Source organism: Myxocyprinus asiaticus, chromosome 2, assembly GCF_019703515.2.
Source record: "Myxocyprinus asiaticus isolate MX2 ecotype Aquarium Trade chromosome 2, UBuf_Myxa_2, whole genome shotgun sequence".
In the NCBI taxonomy this organism is placed as follows: domain Eukaryota; kingdom Metazoa; phylum Chordata; class Actinopteri; order Cypriniformes; family Catostomidae; genus Myxocyprinus; species Myxocyprinus asiaticus.
The window spans coordinates 24,180,303-24,200,869 of NC_059345.1; the positions used below are offsets into that span (position 1 = coordinate 24,180,303).

General features: G+C 37.4%; 1 protein-coding gene across 6 annotated transcripts in view; it reads left to right on the forward strand.

Moving 5' to 3' along the window:
- Positions 1-1,809: 1,809 nt before the first annotated feature.
- Positions 1,810-20,567, forward strand: part of svep1 (sushi, von Willebrand factor type A, EGF and pentraxin domain containing 1) — a 114,935-nt gene continuing 96,177 nt past the window's right edge. For all 6 annotated transcript variants that reach the window (XM_051720794.1, XM_051720804.1, XM_051720822.1 and 3 more), the window contains exon 1: positions 1,810-2,459. In XM_051720794.1, coding sequence (XP_051576754.1) covers positions 1,950-2,459 — 510 coding nt within the window. In that variant the 5' untranslated portion in view covers positions 1,810-1,949. The remainder of the gene's footprint in view (positions 2,460-20,567) is intronic.

A 20,567-nucleotide genomic window follows, 5' to 3' on the forward strand; every position in this document is an offset into this window, starting at 1 on the left:
CACACACACTCCCCAAGGACCCCAAACTTGTAGACCCCCTTTTCTATCTACATGGGATCTCTTTAGGGTTAGTGGAGGTTTGTATTCCTCTGAGCAGATCAGACACTTCTGCTCTTCTCGTGCACACATCACTGGCGAGCAGTGTTGGGTAAGTTACTCTAAAAAAGTTATTAATTACTAACTACTAACAACATCATCTACAGTGTAATAAGATTACTGTACTAATTACTCTGTACTAATTACAAATTACTTTTTAAAACCCATATCAACCTCGACCAGATGAACAATACAAGGATAAACATGAAACTGTTCTTTAAATTCTTTCAAATAAATCATGTAAAATCACATAAATTATTATTGAACTGGACAAAGAATTTAAGGGGGCAGCGTTAAATTAAAAAACATAAATTTTAACATCAGAAGTTACATTTCGATTTTAAATACACTATTGTTTTAAATAGAATTTTTCTATAGTCTATACAGTATTTAATGCAATTACATCAGAAGTAACTGTAATTAAATTACTGAAAAATGAAGAATAATCCTTTACTTTTTTCAAGGAAAAAGTAATTTAATTACTGTAATTAATTACTTAGTAATGCATTACACCCAACACTTCTCGTGATTGCAGGGAGTCTAAGTCTCTTTTTCTCTCAGATGCAAAGTTTCCTACATAGTTACTTCACAGTTAGATTTATAGCTCACACTTAATACTTAGCATGCTGTTTCAGTTAAGATTCAGTAGCTGCCTGCGCTATAATCTCACAATATTAACAATAGTTGTCCCTCTTGTCCTGTCAAAGCTGCGACAGCTGGGATTCTTCACACTTGATATCCATTTGTATTAATTCCAGTTTTAATATGGCTCGATATGCTCGGTCATACAGCCTAGCTTTAGCCAGTCCGCCTAAAACTCCTTGAAGCATTTGTTTTGGTTACAGATAAAATCACACAAGAGAAGAAGGAAGGAATAAAAGAGAGAGAAAAAAGACAGAGAGGGGGGTCAGATCCTCCTTCAAATGTCTCTCCCCACAAGACCCCCAAGAGAAAACCAGAGGAAGTAATAAAGACCGCAGGCACCGTTGATCCAACAAAACACTTTTGTGATATGTTGCGCCTTATTATAACATGTAAGCTCCAGGAGCTAAGATATAAACCTGTTAACAACCTTTCTGCTTCTTCATTATTTTGATATCCATTTCATTGTTGTTTTGTCTACAGCTTCCCCCATTTATTTCCCTCCCCCAGTTTTTTTCATTAGCAGATGGCTCTCTTGGTATCTGCCTGGTGTGGTGTGGTGAGACTGTTCGTCCAAAAGCTGATGAGTGCCAGACATATGGACTTGATCAACAGGCTCCGTGCTGATGTTTTCTTTGGGCATGTTGACAGGCTGACAGACAAACGTCTCTCTCTCACACACACTTACTTTCTCACAAAGCAATTGGCCGACAGACTGTCTAGAGTGTTCCAATGACACACAACCTAGTACTTCAAGACAAGCCAAGGAAAAAGAAAGGTGGGGAATAAGGAAAAGAACAGGACAAGAAGAAAAAGGAAAAGAGAGAGACACTCACGCATCTGACTGCCCCCTTTTTTCCTCTGCTGCTGTTCTCTCTCCCTCGTCCTTCTTACTCCCTCTCAAGTCTCGCACCAGCACACACACCCTCTCTCTTTCTCGCTCTCACAGAACTTTTTTTCACCGTCTAGCTCCTTTTTAAATGATTTTAAGATAGAGAGGTGAGAAGCATTTACACGGTGGTTGAGATGAAGGAGCACCACAGATGCCTGAGACCAGCGGAGAGATAGGAGCCTCACCCTGCCTGGAAAAGAAATAGAGCAATAGAGAAGAAAAAGAGGAGAACCAACAAGTTCCTTAATATTACGATTATTATCATTGCCTCATCACTTTTTTGCAACCACTATTGGACATCTTTGTTGGTGGTGCTATAATGGTGACACTAAGACTGACATTGTTCTCCTTAATGGTCTGGCTGCTGTTCTGGACTGTCTCAACCGCCTGGCCAACACAGGTTCAGCAGATGTCCCTACAGGCTTTGCGTCATGCAGCCCAATCCCAGCAAAACCTTTCAGAGAGCGCGGAAAGGAAAGTGGAACGTCTGGGCCAGGTCTTCCGAAAAAATGTGCGTCTTCTTCGGGAGCAGGGTGGCCTTCTGGATCTGGTTTTCCTCGTGGATGAGTCGTCCAGTGTGGGAGCGTCAAACTTTGGGAACGAGCTGCGATTTGTACGGAAGCTGCTGTCAGACTTTCCAGTGTCACCGGAGGCAACACGTGTGGCGTTGGTGACATTTAGTTCCAAGAACCATGTGGTTACAAGAGTGGACTATGTGTCTATGCCCAAAGCCCACCAGCACAAGTGCTCTCTCTTCAGCAAAGAGATCCCCTCCATCACCTACAGAGGAGGAGGCACCTACACCAGGGGGGCTTTCCAGCGGGCAGCGGTAAGAGCAGCTTTGTAATCTCATTGTTTGTGTGTTTTCGAGTCTGTGCATGCAAGAAATAGTTTAAAGACTAGAAGAGAAGAGAGAAAATCATAAAAGATAGATTGGGAAATAATGGAGAGAGACGAAAGGGGGTAATTGAGCATGAAAAGAAAAGAGTTACGAGAACATGAATGAGAGCCTGACATTGTGTAAGGCGTCGGTCTATCATCTAGTGTCAGATCGTGAATGTTCTGAATTTGATTTATGCTGAGTATAATCCATATTCCTCCACGGCTCTTTTGATGTTCTTCAACAAACGGATGAATTGTGAGCTATTGAGAAATAATTTAAAATTGAAGTGCATTTACCAGAAACACGTCTCCAAAGTAAAAATGATGGATGTCTAAGACATAAAAGTAGTTTTTTTAATTCCTGACAAGATACCTCACCAGATGTCATCGCTCAGTTAACGCCACATGGTTTCCTGAAATGATAGCAACGGCCATTCATCCTAACAGCAGAACCGGTTTAAGACTATTTAGAAGAGTAGGCCACACGTGCATATGTACAAATAAAAATATACGTACAGTGAATTCCAGTTCTGATTTGGTGTGTAAGGCCATGTAGGTTGCAACAAGATGACACGGGAAGTCGACATGTTGCTATCGAATGTTCATGTACTCTGCAGAGTTACATCTCCAATCAGACATAATGGAATCAATTCAAATGTGTTTACCTTTTCCTGTGGCACTACAATTTAATCACCACAGAAGCATGTCAAGACTTAACTATCACAAAAATGCAGAATAAGAAGTCATTTGCCAAACCAGAGCATTTGTCATTTGCCTCCTTCCAGTCATTTGCCAAACCAGAGCACAACTAACTCTCCATAAAACTTCTTTCTCTCTCTACTCTCATTCTAAAAGTTAGTGAATGCCTCCAGTGCTTTCCAAATTATTTGCCTGCTTTTCTGATAAACCTCCACAGGGAGTCATTACATTGAAGTCCTTGACCGAATGGATTTGAAATTTCCTATTTCCGATGAATGCTTGTCCCAAGCAGAATTCTGCCTTTTGCCAACTGAGATTCTATAGGAAGGGGAATTCTATGAGACTTTTGAAATTTGAGCACATTTGAAAATACAACTATCCACACAAATAATACACACATCAAGAGCAGTTCCTCCTCTGACATTTAACAGCATAAACATATTGACGCAATTGATCACATTCTCTCTTTATCTCCCTTATACTTCATTTCTTTATCCCTACATGACCCTTCCTTTTACACTCCCCCATCAGAAATTCCAGAGAACATTTCTCTAAAGTACCACTGACCCCTATGGCAGGGTTTTTGAAACACATGGCAGCAGGAACGAGACTGTCATTGAGTCCAGACAGATCAACGTGTCCAAGTATCTCATATTGTCTCTGTGAAAACATCTGTCGGCAAGCCCCCTCTCCTTCAGAATGTGCTGTGCAAAAACAAAGAGACATAAAGCAGGAAACATAATGAAAGAGATGTGTCCATCACACATAAATAAAGACACACACATGAACCCTGAATCCCTTTGCTACGAAAACAGACACACTTTTTCACACAAATATGACTCTTGGTGTTGACACCAATGAATGGAAATTCATTATGAATGCATAACAGATGTGTAACAGTGAAATAAATATTTAATCACTTGATTAAAGAAATAGTTAATACAAAAAAAAAATTATAATTTAATCACTTTCATATCGTTACAAACCTGTATAACTTACTTTATTATTCGGAATACAAAAATACATTTTTTAATGAATATTACGATCCATCTTTTCAATACAATGGCAGTTGATAATGACTCTTTTAAGCTTTAAAATTACAAAAAGTATCATAAAAGTAGTGTATGTGACTCATGTGTAATGTTCCAAGCATTCTGAAGATATATGACAGGTTCTGATGAGAAACTACACAAAATGTAAATCATTTTTCTTCTAAAATATTGATGTGATAATGGCGTTCATAAGCAGTAGGAGAGAAGCTTGTTTACAGTGTCTTGTGTGTTCACCCAAGAACTTCTGTTATTAACCACTTAAAACAATACACAGAGCATTGTGTTCCACTTAAGAAATACAGTCATATATGTTTGAAACAACATAAGCATGAGTAAATTATGACAGAATTTTCATTTTTGGGGGAAATATTCCTATCAAGTAAAATTGGTTGAGCACATCTGCTCGCAGAAGACCATATCTTTCCACAGATGAGAGGTAGGATTGATAGAAAAGGTGTGACAGAAAAATAAAGCTGTAATAAATAGAACAATGGAGGTAATACAGAAAATGAATGGCTGTATGAACTGCCTCTCTTTGGTTTTGTCTGTACAAAGAGCAATAGAGTTTCCACAATCAAACTCTAGCACTTCCTGACGCTGTATTTGTGTTGTTAATTAAGACTGATTAGAGAGATCCTTATGAGAGACAGCCTGTACCCCACAAACCCTGATAAGACAGCCAGGAATGCCTTTAAACCAGCAAAAGAGCCACAGATATGTCTGCAGACAGGCAGATAAGGCTCCTTCTGTCTTTAACCGTCCAAAGAGGCAACATGGTTTACAATGAATCAACCAGTCATGGTTAAGGCCTGAACAGCATCTCTGTCAAGTCCAATGCACTGGGGTGAGTTGTGTTGGAGGAATACATTGCTTGTAATTATTTAGTATTGTCTGCTTTTAGCTGTAATTGTTTACCTTAACCAGAATGGATAAGGGTTACAGATATGCCTGAGGAAAAAGGAATGGACCTACGAATGGAGAAAGCATGAGACAGAGAGAAAGAGATAGAAAGGATGCAACAAGCCGCATTGTCTAGGACACACATGTGTTAGCAAGATGTACTGAATGCAACATGAAGGGAAGAAAAAGCCTTTATCTGTTCTTTATCTATCAGTTGACCAGCGAACAGGAATTTTTTTATTGTTTCTTTTTTTTTTTGTCCACAGTAGCCACAAGTAGCAACAACCATGTGATCACTTAAAGGTGAAGTGTGTAATTTCTGCACCACTAACGTCAACAAATGGAATTGCAAAAATAACAACTGTTTTCAAATAGGTTTCCAGAACCATGTCTTGCATGGTTTGGACAAACAGATAGTCATGCCCCAAATTCAAACCATTAGTTGAGCCATTGTTGCAATGTTTGGTTTGTGATGCTCAAACACACAGACCTGAAGTGTTTATACTTTTCAGAAAAATTAACCCACGAATGGCTCAGCACATTAACCTGGAATAGGGGAGTGTATTTTAAACACACTTCAGCTTTAATAAATGAACTAAACACTGTTTCGTCTCTCCAACACATAGACTGAACATTGCTTTAGTCGTAATGCAGTTTTTATTACTGCAAATTGTTCTGTTTTGCAAGTTGCCTGCATTTATACACTGCATTATGTTTCAACAGTGATTAGTGGTAACTGGACCCTGGAATAAGTCAAATTTAGAGCAGTGGGGGTGTTCTCAGCCTGAAATTACCACCAGGAAATCACCAGCAGCACAGTCTACTGCACTGCCAAGAAATAAGCAAAAGCAAGAGAACAAGAAATAAATGACAGCTTGTGAGAGTGATGTTGTGTCTCTTTAAGAAAAAAGGTTACCATTTATTTTAGCATTATTAATGGCCCCACCAAGGGAGTGTAACTTATGTGGAGGCCAATCCTAAGAATCACCTGCAACACACAGATGTTATTTTTGTTTTGAGAGACCAGGCATTAAGTTCCACAGGCATTATGATTCTAAAAGACTGTAAAGTTTTAGAATCACTATGATTTTAGAAGCATTCTGCATAAGAGCCCTGTGCCAAGATGCATGATTTGTGCCTGTGACCACACTATGATACTGAGGCTAGTAATTGGCAGCTCTGTGCAGGCTTTCCAGGAGTCTCACTTAAAATACCTCACAGTTAAGGCCACAGTTCCGCCCTATAGAGTTCAAAGCAAATTTAAAAAAGAAATATACAGTCAGGTTTCTCCCATAACACTGTAAGTGGTTTGTGTGAACTGAGTATGTATTTGTGTGTGTTAGGGGTGCTGTAAGTTCTGAAAGTGTATGTGTGTGCTTGTGCACATGCGTACACAAAGGAAGGGTGGGACATACCACCGAAGAGAAGCCATAGAAGTGTTAAAATGGATAACAGTTCAACCTGTCAACAGCAACGCAGTCTGTTCTGACTGAAAATAGATTCCTCACTCTCTCCTCTGTGCCTCATATTGGCGACCCGTGTGCTTCATAGTTGCCTGTCTGGAAAACATCTAAGCACTTATGAGACATTGTTTTCCTACCTAGATGCCGCTGTGAATTTTTTTGTATTTTAATGGATCCTTTCAACTCTCACAGTGCTTTTGAAGATGAAGTCCTAGGCTAATGGTTTTAGGATACATTATTTACATGTGTTGTATTTGGCATTGGTTGTAGATATGTTAAAATATATTTGGCCCACTATTTTAATGTTTATGTTTTATGTGTTTTTAATAGTTGTAGTTTGATTAACTCTCTCTGGTGTGTCACAAATGCAATATGTTCTAAATTTGCCTGGTTTGATCTCAAAAGACAAAAAATGCATAATGAATTTGAATATTTATTATGAAAGACTGTCTATGTGAAACTGTACCTGGGGCATGATTTACGAATTTTTTTTTAAGAAAAAAGTAACAAATAAATAAAATAAGAAAGTTCTTTTTACTCCAATTTTTTTTTTAAGAATAAAATGACATTTTCTGATCATACTGATCTGATCATTTTTTATTTAAAGTGCATGAGATGTGTTACTTTAACGACATTAACCATCAGAGGAGAATTTACTTGCTGCTAATTTAACCATTTGACAACTTTTAATTTGACATGGAAGGAAAAAACAACAACTGGAAGTTCTTGTTGTGGAACTTACAGCAAGGAAAAAGTTCTCCTTGGGAAGCTTGATAATTATATCACGTCGCAAAGTAAGTGGCGAGGATGGGAAAGGGTTGCAGAGGACAGTGTCAGCTTTCTAATAATTAACTCTAAAGATCATGGAGAGAGAGAGAGAGCACTATGCAGTGCATCCCTTTGAATTTACTAGCTAGCATGATTGGTCACCACATTAAAAAGCTTCAAAACAACATTTATTGTTTAAATTTCGTTATAACATTTTCATGGTTTGAAAGCTGAAAATAAAAATAACATAAAACACAAAAAAGTAAAAAATGTGTTTTGGTCTAAAACCACATTTCGACATAAACGGCCCATTGCGACTTCCAGTTCAACATGACAGAAAGCTTCAGATATAAAACACGTAGTAAATTCATTAAACATCTTACCTTTTGGGATTAAGAAAACTGTGACTAAATTTAAGATGTTATGACGATTTTTAAGAACTTTTATTTTTTTCGGGAATACAACATCTTCATAACTTTTTTCTTCAGTTAGAAATTAAGAAGAAAATGGAAGTTAAGAAGAATTTTCTTCAGGTCTACTTCGAGTGCAATAATGATCATGATGGGAAAGCAAATTTTATAAATGAAAACAGATGTTTCACAATTACAGACAGTAGAGTTACATAACATCAAAATATGTAGACCTGCTGTTGTTATTCACAGGCAACTATGTAGTTATAGATGTTCTAAATTATAATTTGTGCATTTTTTCATCCTTCCTGGCAAAACATTTGCACTTTTAGAACTTACGGATGGGTTTCCCTGTTGTATGACTTCCTGAGCCATCAAGAACATGCAGTCTCGATGTTATAGGCCATTGAAGTCAATTTAAATAGAACACATACATTTATCCAAATATTTTGTTTTCTAAATAAAAAGATTTCTCCCTCTTAATTTCATCCTAGTGTACAGCATCTACAGTATTCAAAACATATACTACGTCAGTTCTCACCTACATTAACCTTCTATAACTCACCCCACATAAAAAAATAAAAATAAATAAAAAATAAAAAACATACTGTCTTCTCGGTCAAGATCAGTGATATCACTACTCCTCAACCAGGTGTTTTTAATCAGGTTCAGCTGGGATGGATTGAGGGACGCTGGCAGTCTCTTGCTCTGAGCACTGGAACCTCATTCTGCTACCTAAACCGAATGTGGGGGAAGCCCAGACAAGTTCTCAAGTTAACTTATCATTTAAAGTCAACATGAAATGCTGATCCATTTTACTTTTGAAATCTGATGTATTGCCGAGTGAAACAGAATATTCAGCTAGAAAAAACATAGGTCAGGACTTGACATTATCAATTTGGAATCGATTGGATCATGAAAAATTTATCTTCTGGTATCGTATCCAGCTAACGCAAAAGTGTCAAGAGTTGTAGCAAACAATTATTCTTTCTAAAATAAAGTGATTTAATGCAAAAAATGTGATTTTACTTAGCAAAAGTATAAAATGATCTCAGTAATGAGCTCCAAATGTGTAAATACATACGATCTGAAGCTTGCAGAATGGCCGAACATTTCTATACCGTTGTGTAAGGCTTCTTCTGTGTGCAAAGTATTTACATCCAGCGACTGTGCAGTGATCACTGAAAGTGAAAATGATATTATACTGCATAAATAGAATACAATAAACTAATATTGACCACTGTTAGACAAACTGTATGGTTAAAGTCTATGTTAAGAAATCATTCACTCAAGCATTTGCTGTGAAGCTGGATCAGTTGTCATATTATATAAATTTATAATATCACAGGGCTATACTTTAGCAAAATGAATCAAAATAATTACATGTGTAATACAATCAGAAACAGGGACCTTCCTAAGCCTGTGCTGGTCTATGGCTTGTGAATATTCACCCTCATTGTGCTCGATAACTTAAAATACACGTTGTTAAACCCCTTCTTTTACTGGATGGAGCAACAGTTCCGTGTCTCAGTGTGCAGTGGATATTGTCCAGTGTCATCCGCAGAAACTTGTGTAAATAACGCATGTGAAAAGTAATTTTCATCAGCGTAGAAAGAAATAGTTTCTGGTGCTGCGCCAGAACCAAGAGTGCCCCCTGAGGCAAAACACGAAAGTGATCATGCATAGAGTCCATTGCGAGTGGGGTGGCCAATGGGGTGGCCGTGGCCACCACTGACCGAAGCCTGACCCCCTAGCTCCACCCCTGTAGCAGTAGTGTTAATGTCATCACAAATTACAATAACAGAGTGTAACGTGTGCATATTATGGCTGTGTATAGTGTGTTAGCGCATTAGCGCCATGAATGAAGAATATAAACATGACAAATTACACAATATCGACTGCATATATATTACTTTAAATCATCATCAAGTGGTTAAAACAGCTTCTTTTGCTGATCTCATGTGACTTCAACTCATAGAATGAGACATGAAGTCATTGATAACACATTGTAATGTCGCATTAGTTATAATTTTAAATATAGTCTTGTGCGTCCTCACATTTAAATGCTCCTCTAAATGCCTTCCCCAGCGGCGTGGCCGATGTCTGAATGCTCACAAAGAGTATACCGTTGCTTAGCTGAGTGAAGAACGTAGAAGAACTTCGCCATGAGTATACCTTAAGAGATTGCCTTAAGAGGGCTTCATGACATCAGCCGGATGCTAAACACCTTCTTACTGCCCTTGGTTCACCTGGAGCACCACCTGCCTTGAGGCTGACAGCTAATTCCGGATACATTGTTCAGTCAGTTAAGATCTGTCAAAATGAACACACTGTTGTGCAGAGTTATTAGGTTTTTGGTTACCAATTTTTGGTGCACCTTTAACATAACATTTCATAAATGCATTTAGTATTATCTTCTCCTTCTTTCGGTTGCTCCCATTAGGGGTCGCCACAGCGGACTCGCATATTTGACTTGGTACAGGTTTTACACCAGATGCCCTTCAAATGCATTTAGTATTATAAAACCAACAAAAACCTTATTGCAAATGCCTAAAGTACACCACTGAAATTTAATCAAACCATGTTTTATTGGTTTCTAATTAATTCATTCAGCTGTAAGTTCTACCCTTGTGTCTTCCTCAAACAACTCATTATATCAAACTGTGGTCTGATAAAGCATTTACTCAAGTAAACAAGGCGAAATTAATTCTATTGATTATTTTGACCACAACTCTAAAGTCTCCTTTCAAATTACATCTTTTTGGTGGCTTTTGGTTTTTTGCCTTCACCTCTTCTCATCTAGCAGGCCAAGAGTCTGGTTATATTGATGAGGCTTGTTTGGTTTCACATGCATTTATTCTATTACTAATTTGCCTCCAATTACAGGGAATGTCACAATACATTTTTATAAAAAGCATTGTGAGAATGTCTCCTTTCAACTCTAGCATGGGGAATAGAGATATAATTTATCAGACCAAATCCAGATTGCTACTTTTGCTTGTGCATAACTTTTTCTACTATTCCTTGTAAACTATTGTCCCATCAGAGGACTGGAGAGACCAACTTTTCCCTTGTGTTAAATGAAAAATGAAGGCCTATTCTCTTTTAAAAATGATTTCCTCTGCCATCTCACTCTCCAATGGCTTGATGAATTCTGTTTTGACAGAAATCAGTAACCGTGCTCCACAAACCCTCTACCCTAATGTTTTATCCAGACCAATTATGCTCTCTTTGTACAAACTCCATCCATCTACACACACGCGCCCACATCCATCCACACACACGTGCACATCCTCTTCAATTCACTTCACAGAGAGAGAGAGAACTCTAATAAGGATCTTGGGATTTCCAGCAGTCATTAGCTGTATACCCCATCCATCAGCCTAACTGTCTCTGTGTCTGTCTGTCTAAACGAGGTGTAGCTGGCCGAGTGTGTCTGACATGTTGGGGAAATTAAACCAATTGTAGTCGCTCAAGCAGAACCAAAGGAGAAAATAAAGTACAGTACTAGTGTACAGTGGAAGACATATACATTTCAGGCACATATTGGGAGTTTCCCACATGCAAAATCAAACCATGGTTTATATCTATAGTTTTCTTTTGTTTCAACTTTTGAGCTGTGCAGAACAAAATGTTTACCGGCAAATATTATTAGAGGTTCACTGTATACTTGTGTACTTTGTGCACAGTTAATTTGTACCTTTGTGTACTTATTGCACAATAAGCCATTTTGAAGTCCTGCTCAGGACTATGGCTTGAAATGATTGGGTCCAGCTAGTGGGCTTGTTTTTGCCAGGTAGGTTCATGTTGCGGTTGTTATTCATTGCCACTGGAACCATAACATGTCAAAACAGCAGACCTCCAACCAAGAAAATGTATGCACTCAGGTCACATGCTTACTCCATTCTGGAATGCTTCAGAAGGTAAATATCCCATCAACAACTCCATTGAAAGCAAACCTCCAATAATGAGAAAAGGGAAGACTTTCCTTAACTGACCTTTAGCTATCTGTGCTGAGAAAAACATCTCGGTTTAGTCAAGAGTGCCATGGTCTCGTCAGACTGCTGACCTTAGATCAGCTTTGTTGCATCTTTTTTGATGGTTTAGGTTACTATTTGGGTAAAGAATGCTGATCCACTGATCCAAAATCAATCCTAACTGATTTTTTTTCACAGGGTTTTTTTCTCTTCTTCAAATGACATTTTTTTGGTGTTTTTTTTTAATTTTTTTATTTCATTTACCTCTTCTCATCTAGTTTATATATTAATGAAGGTTGTTTGGTTTCACATGCATCTGTTCCTAATTTGTCTCCAATCACAGAGAATATCACAATACATTTCATAAAAGCATTACAAGAGTCAGACCAAATCCAGATTGCAACTTTTGTTTAGGTTTCTATTTGGATAAAAAACACAAACCCTCGATCATGACATACATGTAGGGGTGTCTGAGTGGTGGATGGTGAAAGTATATCATATGCTATTATGGTCCACTGAGCATGCCCAGTGACCCCATACAGGAAGCAGATAACTGAACAGTAGATTACATCTACATTAGATGTTGTGAAGGGCTCAATGATCAAAGAAAGTGAGATTCCGAGCAGACACGGTGACCCAGACATGGACATTGCTAGAGATATAGCCTGTAGACAATTACAAGGTGTTGCATGTGCTCACCAAAAATGAAGGAATGATTCCCTGCTCAGCTCCCATTGCCTCTTCAAAAAACAGATTTGGATTCTCCTGTTTAGAATTCCTCCTGCTTAGGAACCACATCTAAACCTCTGATCGCTCGTCTCAGGAACTCGCTGACTTGTTGGAACACTTGCTTGCTGACAGCTGAGATTTTTGCTGCTGCAGCTTCTTCTCTGAGGCCTAAACACACACAAACACACACACACACACACACACACACACACACACACACATGTTGGTGCAGCTATCCTAATGAGGACTCTCCATAGATATAATGATTTTTATACCACACACACACACACACACTCTCACACATTAGACTGTTTTTACACTCAGTACATTTATATGCACTTTAAAAGTTCAATTTCAGTTGGTAAAAGCTTTAGCCATACTGAAATATTTCCAGTCCGTTTTTTTGCGAAGTCGGACTAACAGCCCAACAGTAGATAATGCGATTATGGCTCGGCTTTGTCCAGCATGTATACATGCAGGGGGTAGGAATGATTGGTTAGCAGGTCCCTGTTTGCCCCTGTGGGTAGATGCTGGAACTACACCAAATTATGTCAAAAGGCATGTTTATCCATTGAAAGCCATTAAAAATTTCATCCCTGTTTTCAGACGAATCCATTTCTTTTTTTTAAAAATTACAGTACATCTTTTTCCGGTGACAGATTGTTTTTGAAGGACTCTTAAAAGTGTGAAATGGATCTCCCCTCTGTTCCAATTGACAAGTGATCAGTCACTTTACACCCAATCCTGGAAATAAGCACACATGAGCAAAGATGGAAGCCTCCATTTCGCATACTTTCAGTGAACCATGCACTAGCCTATTACTGCCATAGAGACGAATGGGGACGCTAACGGATAGCTCTCTCCAGTGTAGGGTTTGATCAGCTATGCGTAAGGTCTCACTAAAGTTCACACTAAGGGCTAAGTAACTACTAGTTTGTTTATAACTAAGTCATTACTTAATTCAGTTGCACCACAAGTTCCTAAGTTCCTTAGCTAGTAGGTTGTAAGGTCTCCGTAAAGTAATGCGTAGTCACATAATGAGATGTTTACCTTTATCAATCCAGTAAGCAGCCTTCAAATTTGTCAACATAAGTGTTCAAAAGCTGTGCATCTCAGTGTTATCTTGTTCAAACCTTTTTTGTCTCACATAACTGTTAGCTGTAATAAATTATATTTCCATTGAAAAACGATATGTAAAAACAAAATAAACACATCAAATAGTATATCTACATATGTAAATAATATTATTTAGGAACTGTACTATCTTAAATTAATAAGGGGCAATAAATAATAAAACAGATTGAAAAAAAAAAGATCTTTACTAATTGTGATATCTTATATATTTGTTTAGATATAGTTAATGCACACAGGAAAGTGAACCATGGTGTTCACTCTTGTAAATGTAAACGAGTGTAAATGTCAACACGATCATATAAGTCTAAAGAATTGAAAGCTTTCACATAAAATATGAGATACTGATGTAATTTAATCAGTTTGCATTTTTATTCCAACCATTACTCCTGGTCGGAGGCTTCTGTAAATATTTTGTTTATACATTGTGTAGTTTAATGGTGCAACGCTCAAATCTTTAGTAGTGCGTAAATTGTAACTTAGTGCCCATTTACGCTATAACATGCATTTTCAGACCTGTAGATCGTTTAAATTGTTCCGAAACAGAGACTTAATTGTTAGAATGTTGCATTTTCTTCTTGGTACGGTTCACTTTCACAGGCAACATTTCAAAACTGACCAAAACTGTATTAATAAATGTCACATGTGAGCAAACTGTCCCCTCATTGGTCAGAGTTTGTGTGCTGTTCAGGTATTTAGCTCTTCCATCCAAATACCGGTTAAAATTATATACCTGCATACATTTGTCAACTGTTGCAAATTTTCGACTACTGTTTATGTCACGGTTATGCAAAAAGCTTCCGTGTGGCACAAAATGTGTGTACCAGTCAGAGGTTGCACTGCAAATAAAATCCATCATTTGGATGGTTATTTTTATCCATCATTAGCTGCTTTTGTATTATTTCTGTATTGAAAAGTGTCTGTTCTCATGGACACAGAGCTCTCTCTCTCTCTCCCGTGCACACACAAACACACATAAGAAAGAGTGAAGTTACATACAGTAAAGATGTTTTACATCTGTCATAAAGTTGCTAACGTCGTCCTACCTGTGTTTTGCTGCCATCCCAAAGAAAGAAGCGATTGTACTATTTACCTCAGGAATTATAAAGTAACTGCTATTTTAAACATGTAGTTATGTCTAATATAGTCCCCAAAAGGCTCTATCCACATTTTGATTATGAATTACAGAGACGTGCTGACCTACAGATTTGTTCTCTGCAGATCCATCAGTTATGTTCATGGTTTTTATAGGGATATTATTTGGTGTTTTGGTCCATTGGGTCAGTTTGCATTCTCACCACAAGCGAACCGCTCCAGAGTTCGTTTGCAATCGGTTCGAGACCACCTCGTTCAGGAGGTCTCGGATCGATTATTTTGGTGCGGATCCGAGTGTGATTGCCGTGTTCATATATGCCTAAATTAACCGAACCTAGAGAGAAAACGCGCCAGGTTCCGAATCAAATGCTCCAAACAAGCCAGCTGTAAAAACGCCGATGTATGGCTGGTGCAACCAGCCCAAGGTATTGCTCTTTGGTATACACATAAATTGAACCACAATTTGGCTTGCCGTTCTGCACATACTTCGAAAGATGGAGGTTGACACAAACGCAGCACAAAAAAAGAAAAAGATATCATAGCAAACGCTAGGAATTAAGAACAACATTTTTGGATGGGAGGCATTCATGTTCTTGCAGCTGAAGGAGCTGAACATTATTAAATACATGAACAGATGAAAAACAAGACCAGCTGGAATCAGCTTCCTTTAAATATTTAAATACACTTTGTGTCATGTATACTGTAACAGACAGATAAAAACGCTCGACTATGCAAAAAAAGGATTACTGCTGCATGTTAATCATACTTGCATATGTCATACTTGCATAAACACACACACACACACACACACACACACACACACACACACACACACACACACACACACAAACGCACATTTAAAAAAACACAATGACAAGTAACACAATGCAGCTTAAACACTCATCTGCAGAGGAGAGGTTACGATTAAGGAGAGGCTGGAAAAATGCTTCTGCTGTTCATATACCCACAGTGCTGTGATTGCCTGAATTACAAATAAATAAATAAAAACCTCCTTTTAACTGAGCTAATTAGATTAGCCACTAATGCAAGACATTTACCACTGTTTTGATGGGAAACAAGATGGGTGTATGTTTGCGTATAAATATTTAGTGGGTTTATATTGTGTAGGCGTGACTAAAGTATTGTGTAATTATGTGGGTGCAAACACAGTATATGTGGTTGATAATAAGTGTGTCAAATTACACATCTCAGAGCGTCAGTAGCCATTTTCTTTCTACTATTTCTGTGATCTCTGACAGTTGTCTACCCTCCTCTAATGATGTGCAGACATGTTTGTGTCCCATTACCACCTCTGACTCATATCTAAACTCCCTCATGCCTTTAGTTTTTTTGAGCTGCCGCCTTATATACAGCCACAATCACACCCTGTTTTAGCCCATGCGCCAACTCCCATGGGGCCCGACCACAGTGACATCACTGTGGTGACAGTCGCGGTATCTGTGTATTTGTGTCCGAGTCTGTGTGGGTACAGGGGAGACTGTTGTGTTGGGATGCATTGATTGTGGCAGCGGGGCACCTCTTGCACTGCAAGTTCTAGAGCTGAGGTGTGTGCATTCAAGACTATGTGTTTAATTGGATGTGTAGGTCAGGCTCCAGGCCTTGTAATTATTGTGCCTGTCTGAGATGCTTGAATTGCAGCCAATTAGACAATAAAGACTAAAGCTGCTTTCTTTTCAGCCAATCCTTCACTTGGCCTTGTCCATTGCCTGGCCTCAATTAGAAAAGCTGTCATTACCAGAGTAAAGAGTGCTCAATAAATCGTTTTAGAGAAGATATTAAAATGGAGGCTCACTGTCAAAGGAAAACAGTGCAGAGTTAGTGTCAATCTAACTTAACACACACACACACACACACACACACACACACACATACACACACACACACACACACACACACACACACACACATGTTGGTGCAGCTATCCTTATGAGGACTCTCCATAGACATAATGATTTTTATACTGTACGAACTATAGATTCTATCCCCTAACCCTAACCCTCACAAAAAACTTTCTGCATTTTTACATTTTTTTTAAAAAAAACCACCGTTTAGTATGTTTTTTAAGTTATTTGAATTATGGAGACACTAAAAAGTCCTCATAAACCACATTTATAGCATAATACCCTTGTAATTACCAGTCTGTAACCTAAAAAAAATATCCTCGTCAACCACCCAAACCCGTCCCGTGTTTTGGTGTTTTGCTGGGTTTGTGATGGTAACTATAGGCTCCAGAATGATGGATGCCATTACTCTATAAGAATTATTGCTCTATTTGTAGGGATATTTTGATGTATAGGAATGCCAATAAGAGACAGTTAACACACACACACATACACAAATTCTATCAATATCTAAAACCTCTTTAAAGGAATTGTTCACCAAAGAATGAAATAATTTATTCACCTTCATGTCGTTCCATTACTGTATCATTTATAACACAAAACATAGTAGGCAGTATGGCTGGGTATCGCTTAGCACCACACGATATGATATGTACTGCAATACACATGTCAGGATTCAATATATTGCATTACATCACCATATCATAATTTGATTAGATTACAAATCAATTCCAATTTCAATTCCAATTAATTTGGGTACATTTCAGTTATATATTGACATCTGATGAAGAGCATGTAGCTCCAAACATTACATTTTTGTCTTTTGGTGAGCTCATTAAATTGATTTGGAACAATTTGCTAACTTTTGTTGTATGTTTACATGATATGAATAAACAAATAGTTTAATATAAATATTGATACATGGATCTAAAGTATCCATACAATATCATGAGAAAAAGTATTGCGATATATTGATATTTGACTGTATTGACACAGCCCTATTAGGCAGAATAACCTGGCTGCTCTTTTTCACACAATGAAAGTGAATGGGGAAAGAGGCTGTCAAGCTCCGAAAAAGTACCATAGAAGTTGTCTTTACAACTTGTGCCCTATATTCCAGTATTCTGAAACCATATGATAGCTTTGTATAAGGCACGCAAACATATTGAAATTGTTGTTTGCTGGAAATCTTCTGTCGTAACTCTCAAATCTAATTCACGTACATTCTAAAATGCCACCTAAAGACGTATTGCACCAGGTCTGAAGTCAAGAACAAAACAAGTTAGAACCAATGATGTTTGATGTAATTTGTAAGTGACAGAACATGACAACATTAATTCATTTCCTATGCAACAGTAACACATTATGATGTCCAGGGCAGCATGTAGAATATTCTCAGAATGCACAGCAGCTGTTAAAATGTAATTAGGCTTATTATTATGTATTTGTTTTTTATTCTGAGTGTATTGCTCTGTATTGTGAATCTGTTTACTATGTGTGAGAGCTATTAGTTGTGGTAGCTACTATTTTGGCAGTAAAGCTGTCAAAAGCTAGTTGAATTATGCTTCATTATATTGCCTTAGAGGCCACTCAGAACGACTATGTTCTGGCGTTAAAAAAAGCTAGCCACAGGGCAACAAATGGAACAGAATACAGGTGTCTCGAGGTGTGTTTTAAAAAGTTTTACACCAAAAACTTATTTTGAAAATGCGTAGCTTCTGCACAAGGTGCTGAAATACCATTGAGACTTGGCACAATGGCCAAAGATGTCTATCTAATTCATGTTCAGCTTTTAACTCTTTATACCTCAAAATGTGATTCTTGATCCTCCAAATTTGGTCTCCTAGCTGTCCCTCAGACCCATTTATGCTCTATGGGTGACAGGGCTTTTTCTTCCTATGCTCCTTAACTGTGGATCTCGCCACAAGCTGATATTAGACAAGCACAGGCTCTGAGTTTATTGAAATCATATCTTAAAACATATTATTTCAGGAATGCTTTTATTAAGGGAATGATTCATTTTTGCACCGTTTTATTATTAATTCTAACAACTTGCATGTTTATATTGTGTATATCTTTTTTTTCATGCTTTTTATTCTTATATCATGTTTTCTTTCTCCATGTAAAGCGCCTTGAGAAGCCACCTTTAAAGGCGCTATATAAAAAGAAAGTTTATTATTATTATTATTATTACAAGTTATGTGCTGTATACATGGCCAATTCTTATTTAGACTTAAATGTGACCTTACATGAGCCGTACTTGTTGTGTTTTCATATTGTCTTTGTGTTTTCAGCTTTATATGCAGAGACTAAGCCATGTGTAGGTTTATTTCTATAAAAACTACACACTGTCCATATGTCCGAATATGCATACAGTATGCAGTACTGTATACATTATGCCAAAAACAGTATGTGGCAGGAGAAGTAGACTACGTCTGATTATGAATAGCAGGCCTAATTATAAAACAGTAGAAGGAAAATACCTGGATGATCAACTGCATCCTCAGAGATTCTGAAGTACGCATCCACTGGACACTTTACTATCCCATAATGCCTCGGGAGCTGAGCAGACGTCAGATTCCAAACAGTGAATTTAAATAAACCCAGCAAAGAACCACAAGTCAGGCTGCTCTTTTTAACTGTACGTTAAAAGTTGTTCATTGTGCTTAGATTGTGCTTGTTTATATATACGAATATACTGTATATACTGTATATATATTGTATATACTGTATATATATATATATATATATATATATATATATATATATATATATATATATATATATATAGTTATTCGGTGAGTAACCTAACACCTTTTACCTTATTTTTATTATTCTCAGGTTAGTTAAAGGAAGTCAAATCTGGCCTTAACCATCTAAAAAAAAAATACTAACAAACTGGACAGAAGACTCTTATAGAAGACTCTGGGAATAATTTCCCAGTTGTATGTTCTGGCTCACAACCTCAAAAATTAAAACCTCAATAGGCAAATTATTTGTAATCAATAAATAATAATTTCCCAGTTGTTTTTTTCCCCAGATGATTCCCCACTGCAACCGCCTCCAAAGTCCTTGACCTTGAATTCAACTCTATGCAGCCATCAGCTTGCATCTGGGTCATAAATCTAACTCTTTAAGCCATTTTCTCTCTCTGATCTTCTTCCTTCATCTTTCCGACATCCCATCTGTACAATGTGTTCAGACATGCTCAGACATGTTCTATACACAACAACACATGTTCACTCTGGTCTTAACTTTATTTAATAAAATTATTTAATACATACAATGATAATGGGTAACAAATGTTATATTCTCTGTTTAAATGTATAACATATTTTACAGATAACAGCAGTTCAGTCATAGTTTTATGTATCTCTTGTAAGCAAAATATTATATTACATTGGCTAAAATAAGGAGGCAGGGTAATTGCATTTTCTCCATATTACACAATAATATATACAGTATATATATATAAAAAGAGTAAACTGTTTTCGTGGTTGTTGTTACTATGTCATAGATTCGGGTCACAGGACAATGCCCAACATTTCCCAGTGAACTCTGTCTGGGAATGTATACCTACTACTCACCTGCATACCTACTGTACAGAACATAGACTACTTAACTAATGGCCGAGATGTTCGTTCTTCATCAAATGCAGTACATACTTCACAGGATGCAAAATCTGTGAACAAATGTTTGCAGTAAACTGCCTGTTATCTTTTCCCCATTTTATTATCTAATTAAGATCACTCATAAAATCCCTTCAAGGAATAATTAACCCCAAAATTTAAATCCTCTAATCATTTACTCATTTGACAAGATGTGAACGGTCCATTAGATCAGGGTTTCCCAAATGGGGATTCGTGAGAGAGTCTAGAGATTGTGTACGAAAATATTTCCATCATTTACTGATTTTTAAAAACGGATGATTCCAAACGTTGTCTTCCATTTACATGTAACAAATAAAAG